The 13,810-nt window shown below is 39.4% G+C and overlaps 1 protein-coding gene across 1 annotated transcript; it reads right to left on the reverse strand.

The window, feature by feature from the left end:
- Positions 1-9,977: 9,977 nt before the first annotated feature.
- On the reverse strand, positions 9,978-12,330 carry Or6c203l1 (olfactory receptor family 6 subfamily C member 203 like 1). The gene is made up of 2 exons (XM_087559900.1): positions 12,226-12,330; positions 9,978-10,922 (listed from the first exon to the last, which is right to left on the reverse strand). Exons 1-2 carry the CDS (start codon positions 12,328-12,330, stop codon positions 9,978-9,980), a joined length of 1,050 nt encoding a protein of 349 aa, XP_087416026.1.
- Positions 12,331-13,810: the final 1,480 nt, after the last annotated feature.

Below are 13,810 nucleotides of genomic sequence, written 5' to 3' on the forward strand. Positions count from 1 at the left end.
GCATGCCACATTTGTCTAGAATGACTTTATCCAAATTACCAGTTTTTTTCTTAGATATATTTCTTTACTTACATTTCAAATGTTATTCCCTTTCCTGGTTTCCTGGCCATAAACTCCCATCTCTTACCACTCCCACATACGGGTATTCCCCCCATCCATCCTCCTTACTGCCCCTCATATTCCCCTGCACTGGGGGTCCAAACTTGGCAGGATCGAGGGCTTCCCCATCCATTGGTGCCCAAACAAGGATATTCTCTGCTACATATGCAGTGATTTAGTCCCTGGAAGCTCTGGTTGGTTGGCACTGCTGTTCTTATGGGGTGGCAAACTCCTTCAATGCTTTCAATACTTCCTCTAATTCCCCCCAAGGGGGTCCTGTTATCAGTTGAGTGGTTTGCTGCTAGCATTGCCCTCTATATTGGACATGCTCTGGATATGTCCCTCAGGAGAGATATATCTGGTCTCTTTCAGCATGCATTTTTTAGCTTCATCAAACTTATCTAGTTTGGTGGCTGTATATATATGGGCCACATGTGGGGCAGGGTCTTCCTTCTGTTGCTGCTCTAAACTTTGCTTCGATACCCCCTCCTATGGATATATTTTCCCCCTTTTAAGAATGAGTGGGCCCACAGGCCTGGCCCAAGAGGAAACTGTATACAGCCTCTGGGAACCAGAAGATAGGGGCACTCGAACGGCAGATCCCCAGCAGGCAAGACACCGCCCGAACCTGAAGGGAACAGGTCAATAGTTCTCTGCACCCAAATCCCGTGGGAGTGATATCTAAAACTTTAGAGGGGCAGACATGCCTGGGAAGCCAGAAGAGACTACACTCTGCCCACATTTCTACACTTGATCTTAGCCAAAAGGCCGAGAAGTGATCTGCCCACATTTCTGACTCCAGAGGAAAACACCTAACGCCATCTGAGAACCCAGTGCATGGAGGCTCCAGGAAAAGGCGGCGTAGGCCCTCCTGGTCGCCACCCTCACTGAGAGCTCAAAAGCAGCCCCCCACAAGCAACTTGAGCCATGGTAAGACCAGGTTTTCTGCTCCAAGCGACCTGCTGGTGAACTCAGGACATATGCCCACAGGAACAGCTGAAGACCAGTAGACAGGAAAGACTACATGCCCGAAAGCAGAACACTCTGTTCCCATAACTGGCTGAAAAAAAAACAGGAAAACAGGTCTACAGCACTCCTGACACACAGGCCTATAGGGCAATCCAGCCACTGTCAGAAATAGCAGAGCAAGGTAACACCAGAGACAACCTGATGGCGAGAGGCAAGTGCAGGAACCCAAGCAACAGAAACCAAGAACATGAAATCATCAGAGCCCAATTCCCCACCAAAGCAAACAATGAATATCCAAAAACACCAGAAAAGCAAGATCTAGATTGAAAAATCACATTTTATCATGATGCTGGAGGACTACAAGAAAGACATGAAAGACTCCCTTAGAGAAACGTAGGAAAAGAAAAATAAACAAGTAGAAGCCTACAGAGAGGAATCACAAAATCCCTGAAAGAATTCCAGGAAAACACAATCAAACAGGTGAAGGAATTAAAAATGGAAATAGAAGCAATAAAGAAAGCACAAAGGGAAACAACCCTGGATATAGAAAACCAAAGGAAGAGAAAACGAGCCATAGATACAAGCATCACCAAGAGAATACAAGAGACAGAAGAAAGAATCTCAGGAGCAGAAGATGGCAACCAACAGACTGGGAAAAGATCTTTACCAATCCTACAACAGATAGAGGGCTTATATCCAAAATATACAAAGAACTCAAGAAGTTAGACTGCAGGAAGACAAATAACCCTATTAAAAATGGGGTTCAGAGCTAAACAAAGAATTCACAGGTAAGGAATGCCGAACGGCTGAGAAACACCTAAAGAAATGTTCAACATCTTTAGTCATAAGGGAAATGCAAATCAAAACAACCCTGAGATTTCAGCTCACACCAGTGAGAATGGCTAAGGTCAAAAACTCAGGTGACAGCAAATGCTGGTGAGGATATGGAGAAAGAGGAAGACTCCTCCATTGCTGGTGGGATTGCAGACTGGTACACCCATACTGGACATCAGTCTGGAGGTTCCTCAGAAAATTGGACATTGAAGTACCTGAGAATCCAGCTCTACCTCTCTTGGGCATATACCCAAAAGATGCCCCAACATATAACAAAGACACATGCTACATTATGTTCATAGCAGCCTTATTTATAATAGCCAGAAGCTGGAAAGAACCCAGATGCCCTTCAACAGAGGTGGTCTGATAGGATGCATGGGGTTATTTTCATCTTTCTCTATCTGTTGAGGCCTGTTTTTTGACCAATAATATGGTCAATTTTGGAGAAAGTACCATGAGGTGCTGAGAAGAACGTATATCCTTTTGTGTTAGGATAGAATGTTCTACAAATATCTGTTAAGTCCATTTTTTTCATGACTTCTCTTAGTCTGTCTATGTCTTTGTTTAATTCCTGTTTCCATGACCTGTCCATTGATGAGAGTGGGGTGTTCAAATCTCCTACTATTATTGTGTGAGGTGCAATTTGTGTTTTGAGCTTTAGTAAGGTTTCTTTTACGTATGTAGGTGCCCTTGTATTTGAGCATAGATATTTAGGATTGAGAGTTCATCTTGGTGGATTTTTCCTTTGATGAATATGAAGTGTCCTTCCTTATTTTTTTGATGACTTTTAGTTGAAAATTGATTTTATTCGATACTAGAATCGCTATTCTAGCTTGCTTCTTCTGACCATTTGCTTGGAAAGTTGTTTTCCAGTCTTTCACTCTGAGGTAGTGTCTGTCTTTGTCTCTGAGGTGTGTTTCCTGTAGGCAGCAGAATGCAGGGTCCTCATTAGGTATCCAGTTTGTTAATCTATGTCTTTTTATTGGGGACTTGAGGCCATTGATGTTGAGCGATATTAAGGAATAGTGATTATTGCTTCCTGTTATATTCATATTTGGATTTGAAGTTATGTTTGTGTGCTTTTCTTTTCTTTGTTTTGTTGCCAAGATGATTAGTTTCTTGCTTTTTCTAGGGTATCGCTTGCCTCCTTATGTTGGGCTTTACCATTCATTATCCTTTGTAGCACTGGATTTGTAGAAAGATATTGTGTAAATTTGGTTTTGTCATGGAAATTTTGGTTTCTCCATCTATGTTAATTGAGCGTTTTGTAGGATACAGTAACCTGGGTTGTGATTGTTCTCTTAGGGTCTGTATGACATCTGTCCAGGATATTCTGGCTTTCATAGTCTCTGGCGAGAAGTGTGGTGTGATTCTGATAGGTCTGCTTTTATATGTTACTTGACCTTTTCCCCTTACTGCTTTTAATATTCTTTCTTTATTCTGTGCATTTGGTGTTTTCACCTTTATGTAACGGGAGGAGTTTCTTTTCTGTTCCAATCTATTTGGAGTTCTGTAGGCTTCTTGTATGTTTATGGGCATCTCTTCCTTAAGTTAGGGAAGGTTTCTTCTATGATTTTGTTAAAGATGTTTACTGGTCCTTTGAGCTGGGAGTCTTCACTCTCTTTTATACCTATTATCCTTAGGTTTGATCTTCCCATTGAGTCCTAGATTTCCTGTATGTTTTGGACCAGTAGCTTTTTCCATTTTACATTATCTTTGACAGTTGTGCCGATGATTTCTATGAAATCTTCTGCTTCTGAGATTCTCTCTTCTATCCCTTGTATTCTGTTGGTTAAGCTTGTATCTACGGCTCCTTGTCTCTTCCTTTGGTTTTCTATATCCAGGGTTCTTTCCCTGTGTTCTTTCTTCATTGCTTCTATTTCCATTTTTAATACCTTCAACTGTTTGATTTTGTTTTCCTGGAATTCTTTCAGGAAGTTTTGTTATTCCTCTCTATAGGCTTCTACTTGTTTATTTATGTTTTTCTGCGTTTCTCTAAGGGAGTTCTTCATGTCTTTCTTGAAGTCCTCTAGCATCATGATCAAATATGATTTTAAATCTAGGTCTTGCTTTTCTGGTGTTTTTGGATATTCAGTGTTTGCTTTGGTGGGAGAATTGGGCTCTGATGATGCTGTGTAGTCTTGGTTTCTGTTGCTTGGGTTCCTGTGCTTGCCTCTCACCATCAGATTATCTCTGGTGTTAATTTGTTCTGCTATTTCTGAAAGTGGTTAGACTGTCGTATAGGTTTGTGTGTCAGGAGTGCTGTAGACCTGTTTTCCTGTTTTCTTTCAGCCAGTTATGGGAACCGAGTTTTCTGCTTTCGAGCATGTAGTTTTTCCTGTCTACAGGTCTTCACCCGTTCCTGTCGGCCTGTGTTCTGAGTTAACCAGGCAGGTCAGTTGGAGCAGAAAAGTTGGTCTTACCTGCGGTCCCGCAGCTCACGTTTGCTCATGGGTGTTGCTTTTGAGCTCTCCACGAGGGCAGCAACCAGGAGGACCTGTGCCGCCTTTTCCGGAGCCCCCGTGCACCAGGGTCCCAGATGTCGTTTGGTGTTTTCCTCTGGAGTCAGAAATGTGGGCTGAGTGTAGTCTCTTCACGCTTCCCAGGTGTGTCTGCCTCTCTGAAGGTTTAGCTCTCCCCCCCCCATGGGATTTGGCTGCAGAGAACTGTTTTCCAGTCCCTTCAGTTTCTGGCGGTGTCTGGGGCACCAGTCAATTTTATTTTATATTGGAATGGCAACTCCACCTTGTTTCTTTTGGCCATTTGCTTGGAAATTTGATTTCTAGCCAATTACTTTGAAGTAGTGTCTATCTTTGTTTCTGAGTTGTGTTTCCTGCATGCAGCAAAATGCTGGGTCCTCTTTCCATTTCCAGTCTGGTAGCATATGTCTTTTTATTGGGGAATTGAGTCCATTGATGTTGAGAGATATTAAGGAATAGTGATTGTTGCTTCCTGTTATTTTGTTTTTAGAGGTGGAATTATTTTTGTGTATTTGTCTTTTGGTTTCATTGCAAGGAGATTATATTCTTGCTTTCTATAAGGCATAGTTCTCCTTCTTGTGTTGGAGTTTTCCATCTATTATCTTTTGTAGGGCTGGATTTGTAGAAAGATATTGTGTAAATTTGATTTTTGTTATGAAATAATCTTGGTTTATCCATCTATGTTAATTGAGAGTTTTGCTGGATACAGTAACTTGGGCTGGTATTTGTGTTCTCTTAGGGTCTGTATGACATCCGTCCAGGATCTTCTGACTTTCATAGTCTCTGGTGAAAAGTCTGGTGTTATTCTTATAGGTGTGCCTTTATATGTCACTTGACTTTTTTCCCTTACTGCTTTTAATATTCTTTCTTTGTTTTTCTTTTATTATGTGATGGGAGGTATTTCTCTTCTGGTCTAATATATTGGTTGTTCTGTATGCTTCTTGTATGTTTATTGGCATCTCTTTCTTTAGGTTAGGGAAGCTTTCTTCTATAATTGTGTTGAATATATTTACTGGCCCTTTAAGTTGGGAGTCTTCACTTTCTTCTATATCTTTTCCTTATGTTTGATCTCCTCACTGTGTCCTAGATTTCCTGTTTATTTTGGGCTAGAAGCTTTGTGTGTTTTACATTATCTTTGATAGTTGTGTCAATGTTTTCTATGGTATCTTCAGTGCCTGAGATTCTCTCTTCTATTTCTTGTATTCTGTTGGTGATGCTTGTATCTATAACTTCTTGTCTCTTCCTTAAGTTTAAATATATTGGGTTGTCTCATGTTGTTCTTTCTTTATTGTTTCTATTTCCATTTTAAATTCCTTCACCTCTTTGGTGGTTTTCTTGTAATTCTTTCAGGGATTTTTGTGTTTCCTTTCTAAGGGCTTCTACTTGTTACTTGTGTTTTCCTGAATATCATTAAGGGAGTTCTTTATGTCCTTTTTAAATTCCTCCATCATTATCAAAAATGTGATTTTAAATCTAAATCTTGCTTTTCCAGTGTGTTTGGATATCCAGTATTTTCTTTGGTGGGAGAAATGGGCCATGATGATGCCAAGTATTCTTGGTTTCTGTTACTTGGGTTCCTGTGCTTGCCTCTAGCCATTGGGTTTTCTCTGGTGTTTGCTTGTCTTTCTGTTTTTGAGAGTGACTGGATTCTTCTCGTGGCCTCTGGCTCAGCCCTCCTGCAGATCTGTTTTCTTGTTTTCTCTCAGAGACTTCTGAGAACATGTACTCTGATTTCAGGTGTGTCATTGCTCCTGGAGACTGTCTTCCAGCTCTAGGTGTGGGCAGGAATCAAACAGTCCTGACCCTGACTGCTCCTAGTCCTTGCACCTAGTGGGCACAGGTGGCACTGGAAAGTTCTCTCTTGGGTCTGGACTGTGGGCAGGGAGTAGTCTCCTCTGACTTCTCAGGAGTGTCCAGACTTCTGAGGTCCAGGTCTCTCCCCCACGGGATTTGGGTTCAGGGAGCTGTTTGGCCGGTTCAGTTCGGTCCTGGGTGCAGAACACAAACTACTGTAAGCTGACTGTTCCTATATTCCTGTGTCCAGAGGCACTGTGGAGTTTCCCCTTGGATAGGAGATGTGGGCAGAGGTGTGCAGAAGTGGCAGACTGTCCTGCTGTCTCAGGATGTCTGCCAAACTACCAGTTTTTAAATCGACTTTCTGTTACCAATGTTACAAATTCTTAATCATACACAATAACTTAAGAGCCAATAATTTATAACCTAGATATGTAGCACATATTTGTACATTTAAAACCAATCAGAAACAAAAAAAAATGAAATGGCTACATGTATCTTTAATACTTAGACCAAACACAATTCTTACTTTTTCTAGTTGTAATTTAAGAGAAGCCTTAACCTTGTCACCTGCCAAATCCAATAATCACAGTCAGAGATTTTTCAAGAGAAATGGCCATCAGCTCCCTTACTATTGAAGCCAAGCTGCTGGCCCCTTTAAGATCGGCTTGTGCAGATACTGAGCCCCTGGGTGCTTCTTCAGCTGACCAAGACTCCTAGCTACAGGTGCAGGGCTCCAAAGGCCAATTGAGACTGCTTTTTATTTATTTATTCTTTTTTTGAAATGAGTTAACACTAAATTGGTGGGTGAATGACTGGTTGGCAGATAAAGTTTTAACCATTTTTTCTTTTAAACATGAAACAGAGCATCCAAGCAATGAAAACCACAGATATAAACTGATAGACATGGACAGATTCGTGCACCAAGGACAGACAAGTAGATAGAGGGAGAAAACTAGATAATGTCCCACACCATAGAGATCCAGATATCCTACCTAAGGGACCCAGAACCTGAAATAAGCATTTCTCCAATAGGAGCCAGTAAGGAGTCAGGAAGTCTCTCAACCTCATTTCCCTAGGAGAGCTCCACAAAGCTTACAATCATTTTCCTTCTCTTTTGCCAAAGCATCCCCAGAGAGTCAGGAGGACTGTTTTTCTCAAACCCATTCTCTCTCACATCTAGGATGTAAACTGTCTCTAGTCAGGGTCTAAAGATTAAAAGCATCTGTGAGAATTGACTTTGCTTCTGCAGATTTTAGTATAACTCTGAAAGAACACATACACAAATATACTTTACCATTACCTTCTCTCTCTCTTTTTTTTACAAGGTTTATTCACTGTTGGTTCAAATCATTTTTTACTTTCCTTCACACGTGCTTTCAATTCTTGTGGTGTCCTTCACTGTATCCTGCTTACTGGGGACTGGGGCTTCAATGCTGTGGCGCCATTCACCCAATAAGTTCCTTTCATTTTGTCAGCTGGCTTCCTGGAATGGTCCTGTCAGGGCTCCTCTCTTTCCCGATCACGGTGGGACCTATACTTGACAGTGCAGGACCAAGAACTGGGCATACTCCTGGGGGATTTAGCAAAAGACAGAGACTCAGGTCATTTGCGCTATGAAAGTGCCAAAGCTTTATTGAGGTTCACAGTACATATACCCCAAATCCACCAGGGGAAAAAAGCCCAGGAAGCACAGTGGAAAACAGATTTACATGGAAGAACAAGTTTACATTCTCAGAAAGAAGACAGGAACTGAAAACAAACACCCACTGGCCAAACAGAAGGACAGGATGTTCTTTTCTTAAGAACAAAAGCTTCCACATGCATCAACAAGGCTCATCAGGGGTAAACACTGATGCAGCCCAGGAGGGCCCAACAAACTGTGGTGAACACTCTGTGTCTTTACCATGTATCAAAATGGTAATATTATTTATTTGTAGTTTTGCATATTCCTTTAAGACATTTTCTTAAGTTTTCAGCATTCACATATTCATTTTACTGTACTGATTTCCTTCTTTCTTGGCATGTGTTTGGCAGATTGCAATTAAAAGATGTCACAGAATAGTTGGGCACAGTGGCTGTTTCTCTAATTTCAGCACTTAGGAGTTAGGCAGACTCTATAGGTTTGAAGCCAGCTTTAGGACAGACAGAGCTCTCTCTCTCTCTCTCTCTCTCTCTCTCTCTCTCTCTCTGTCTCTCTGTATGTATGTATATTCTTTCATTTTCAGAAAAACTATTTCAAATTATTCTTTTAAACTTGCAATGTTTTATTTTTTGAAAAACATAACATTTAGGATTATGATTGTTGTTAATTAGATACTCTTTAAAATATGAATTTTTTGAGACATTGTTTGGAGGTTCTAGTAGGGAGTACATCTACTCCTACACCCTTGACTGAAGACAGGTTCTTCTCTTTCCATGGAAGGTTGTCCTCTTTGATGAAGCAACTTCAGGAGGGATGAAATCACCTGGAGTGGTGAGGAGGTAAGGATACACCCACCTAATGATCCAGATAAGCAGCTCAATCTTGGCAGTGATCAACAGTGTAACAGATGTCTCAGTCAGATCACCCTCACATCCTGGTCAAGTTCTAGGCCAGAGGAAAAGTATAGAGGATTGGGAGGAGTCAGGAGGGGGGGCTGTGATTGAAATTAAACAATAAGTAAACCAACAAAGAATGTATTACATGAAAAATAAATTTAATACATTTTTAAAGAGCATAAAATGATTATTTTCGATGTTTTTAATGACATCAAAAGGCTTGTTATTTTCTTTCATGGAAAACATCTATTCCAGTGTAGGTCTTTTTATTTTTAAAGTTATTTTATTGCATATTAATTATTTAAGACTGCATTAAAACATAAAGGTATGCATATTCATGAAGTATCACATGGTATCTTGCTACAAGAGAACACTGTTTAATAGTCAAATCAGAACTCAACTTTTGTTCCTTCAAAAATTAATAATTTCTGTTTGATGAAAACATTCAACATTTATTTTCAAGCTTTCTGAATTATATAGTATGCTATTGTTACTGATATAGTCACCATACTTGCAACATCTAATGGAACTTCTGACTTCTACCTACTTGTAATTTAATTAATCTTTTCTCAACTTTCTCTTCCTCATTTCTGTTCTAGAAATCAATATATCAATTCTCAACTTCTCTGAGGTCAGCTCTTCTATAACCCTGATGCATTTTAGCACAATTTTCACTATACTACATGTATTAAAAATGATAGAATTTCATCCTATTTTATGGTGAAAAGGTTTCCCTGCTATACATGCGGGACAGTTTGATTATCTGCTCACTATCTTATTCCCATTTCTCCTTTGTATCTCTGAGAGTACATGGTGGGGAGGGGGGTGTGATTGTGTTTTTCTCTTTTTTTTTGTTTTGTTTGTGTCCTCTTCTGTTTTAGGACCTAAATAGTGCTCAACTTAAGGAGAATACACACTAGTTTCCATTAAATGAATTAGTGAATTAATCAATTGAAAGTTTTGATTTAGAAAAAAGAATGGTGACTTACTTTTTTTGTTGAAGATATAAAAATCTTCTGGCAATTGCTTCTCTATTGTTTTAGTTTTCACTATCATTTTCTGGTATTCTTAATTTTAAAGTGAAACAGGGGTTATGGTTTATGAAAGTTATTAGCACACATGGAAGGATGTGATCCTAATAGAGGTTTGTAGGAGAAGGAATGTTAATCGACTACAATGAGAAAGAGTGTTCAGGAAAAGTCAGCCTGACCCAGAAGTTTGGGAAGTATACCTTCCATGTTTATTGGGTTTCATCCTGTCTTATTTCTTGGAAAATGCTATAATTCTTTTTATTGAATCACAGAAGGCTTGCTTGACTTGCCTATTCCTAAGTGTGTAGATGAAGGGGTTTAGCATAGGAGCAATGGAAGTAGTGAGAACAGTCACACCCTTGTTGATGGCCACCTCCTCCTTTGCGGAAGGCTTGATGTAGATGAAGATGCAGCTACCATAGGTGATGGAAACCACAATCATGTGGGAAGAGCAGGTAGAGACGGCCTTTTTCTTTTGTTGGGCAGAAGGGAATCTAAGAACTGCCTTGATAATATTAATGTAGGAGAGAACAACACACACCAGCGTTATAATGAGAGTCAGTACAGCACAGATGAGAACTGTGTGCTCCATGAACCAAGTGTCTGAACAAGAGATTTTAAGGAGAGGGGAAGCATCACAGATAAAATTATCAATGATATTAGAATCACAGAACTGCAGATTTAGGCCGAGGCTAAGTGGGGGAATTAAAATAAATAAACCAGCTACCCAACAACAAAACACAAGTCTTCTGCAGACAGCGGTATTCATGGTAGTCAAATAGTGCAGTGGCCTGCAGATGGCCACATAACGGTCGTAGGACATGGCAGCTAGAAGAAAAAATTCAGTTACACCAAAGAGGTCGGTAAAAAATACTTGGGCAACACAGGCATTATAGGTAATTGTTTTGTCACCTGTTGCTATGCTATACAGGTATCTGGGGATGCTTGCAGATGTGAAGGAGATCTCTAAGACAGAAAAGTTTTTAAGGAAATAATACATGGCTGTTTTAAGGTGAGGATCCTCTAAGACGAGGGAGATGATGGCCAGATTTCCAGTTATGCTCAGTGAGTAGGTGAAGAAGAGAATGATAAAGATAAGAACCTGCAGTTGTTGGTCATCTGTCAGTCCAAGTAAGATGAATGTTATAACAGTGTGGTTCCTCCTCTTTGATTTCTGTTTTTTTTAGATCTGCAGAGAACATTTAGAGACTTTTAAATATAGATTCCATTTTAAATTTGTCAGGTTTTTCTTATTCATTATACCTCAAAAATTACCCTTTAAATGCATAATGTGGAAGGACCTGTAAGTCCTGTGATCCTGTTATTTTATGTGAAACAAAAATCCCTTTTGGCTCAAGAAGTATCAAAACTAGGTGGAATTATATGATGCTTTGTTCAAGTGTGTTGCTCCTTTGTAAAGTGCTGAAACAAGCTGGACAATGTGAGAGAACTATGCACAATTCTGTCACTTCTGGCCTCTATTGTCACTCTGTACTTGAAACATGTAATTATGTTTACTGCAATTTGTGTTTTCACCCTGAAGACATCCAGACTTAGCATTTATGAATATACAGTACATGCACACGTATCAACTCGCCTATGTGTACAACATACCTATAAACACTATAACAGACATAGACACAGACACAGACACAGAAACAGACACACACACACACACACACACACACACACACACACACACACACTCACTTCTATAGTTGCTGCCATGATACTACCTGCCTTCTTATTTGGTTTCTCTGTTCCCTGGTGATCACTTAACAATTCAGAGCAATAATAATAACAATAGCAGAGAAGCCTTTAAAGCACGATGTAATTATGCAGAGAACACACACATTCTCTCAAGAAATACTTTGAAAAATAATTTTCAAAGATGCTGTCTGTGATGACTCCCCACCACATCATATCAAGTTTGAATCTACTTTTCCCACATAGCCTTAAGCTCATGATAAAACATGGAATGAAAGAATAAGGAAATTGGCTAACCCAATTTAAGAAAAAAAATATTGTGACACAGTTAAGAACATATGCATGTGTAAATGGTATTAATTAATTTGGAATGAACATTTACATATTCAGTTTGAAACATTGTCTTTTCTACAAATTATGAGGTTGTGAGAGTCAATTTGATTCTTTTATTTATTTTAGACTGTTGACAAAGTTATTAAAATTTTATTCCTCTTTACTTAAAAGATTATGGCATTTTCTTCAGCTCTTTTATGTTACATTACCATAATTCAGGTGATCTCCATTATACACATATTTCTATCTTTCCATGGCCCTTTAATTCTCAGTTGTGACCTGATATATTAATTTGAGCATATCTCAGACAAAACCCATTCCAGTAGCATGCTCTTCTTTTCAAAAAAGGTAACATGCTCCAATATGTACCACATCCCCAGTACCAGATTTTTAGCGACCACTTCCAACAGAACAGGAGTACCCTATTCCCAACTTACCTGGTTGATTTTCATTTTTCCAACTCTAAAATCTCCCAGAGAGTTTCCTGCAAGTTTGACAAATGTGGTACTGGACCCTCCTGTCTCTGCAACCCCAAGAATCATTACCTGCTATTAATACACAAAGAAGAATACTGGTTTAAGATTCAAATCATGGAACGTGGACCATCCCCACCTCCCTTTTTATTATACAACTTGGCAAAAGTCAGACAATCCCACATTGAACTGGTTGTCTAACAAATTTTTCTAAATATATTTGTCTATTGCATATTTTCCAATCAGATATCTACAAAGATATTTCCTTTTTATTTGGGCTTCTAATGCAAAACATTTTCATACTGACTTTGTTTACTTACATTTTGCATGAATTCGAACTGATAGCTAGTTATATATTCTTTGGTAGTATTTTTTAGTTAAAACTGTTTTCAGACAGGATATTGATATGTAGTACAGTATGACGTCTAAACCCCAATCCTCTAGTTTCAGTCTCCTAAGATTGCACACATGCTTCACCAGAAATAACTACTTTGGTTCTTCAAAAGACCAACATTTTACTCTATTTACTTTTATAGGTGACAGAAGAGGAATTGTTTTCTTTTCCTTGGATGCTTTAAAAATTTCTTCTTCCTACTCTACATTTAGTCTCAGAGGGGACAGTGATCATGCCACTGAGTAAAAGATTAACATTGTCACTGTTAGTCCTTTGTAGTCAGTGCTATTCATGTAGCAAGCTGACTTTTGTTTATTCTATTTTCAAAATGAAATGAGAAGATAGATTTCTGTGAGGTAATTCTCTGTTAACTAATTTCTCATTCTTAGGATGTGTTATAGGTGTTTACCTTTTTATATGCACAGAAATGATGATGATGACTGATTGATTGATTTGAGATTCTCAATAAAGTTGAAATATTTATCAATAGCTATCAAAATGTAACATTTATTTATTATTCTGTGAATCTTTAGCATGCTGAGATGTGTGACCAGTTGAGTTTAACTCTTTTTTTTATTTTTATTTTTTTTATTGTCAAATGCCAATATCCTTTTTTCATTTATTTTATTTTACTTTTTTATTAAGTTGAGTATTTCTTATATACATTTCCAGTGTTATTCCCTTTCCCGGTTTCCGGGCAAACATCCCTCTCCCCCCTCCCCTTCCTTATAGGTGTTCCCCTCCCAACCCTCCCCCCATTGCCGCCCTCCCCCCAACAGTCTAGTTCACTGGGGGTTCAGTCTTAGCAGGATCCAGGGCTTCCCCTTCCACTGGTGCTCTTACTAGGATATTCATTGCTACCTATGAGGGCAGAGTCCAGGGTCAGTCCATGTATAGTCTTTAGGTAGTGGCTTAGTCCCTGGAAGCTCTGGTTGCTTGGCATTGTTGTACATATGGGGTCTCGAGCCCCTTCAAGCTCTTCCAGTTCTTTCTCTGATTCCTTCAACGGGGGTTCTATTCTCAGTTCAGTGGTTTGCTGCTGGCATTCGCCTCTGTATTTGCTTTATTCTGGCTGTGTCTCTCAGGAGCGATCTACATCCGGCTCCTGTCGGTCTGCACTTCTTTGCTTCATCCATCTTGTCTAATTGGATGGCT

This window comes from Rattus norvegicus, chromosome 7, assembly GCF_021556685.1.
Source record: "Rattus norvegicus strain SHRSP/BbbUtx chromosome 7, alternate assembly SHRSP_T2T, whole genome shotgun sequence".
NCBI classification, from domain to species: Eukaryota; Metazoa; Chordata; class Mammalia; order Rodentia; family Muridae; genus Rattus; species Rattus norvegicus.

What these genes read in the sequence shown, in the direction of transcription:
- Or6c203l1 (XM_087559900.1), bottom strand. Translation starts at nt 12,330, where the DNA reads ATGATTCTTGGGGTTGCAGAGACAGGAGGGTCCAGTACCACATTTGTC. An exon ending in GAAAAATGAAAATCAACCAG is followed by an intron (nt 10,923 to 12,225) that starts GTAAGTTGGGAA and finishes TAAAAAAAACAG; the next exon opens with AAATCAAAGAGGAGGAACCA.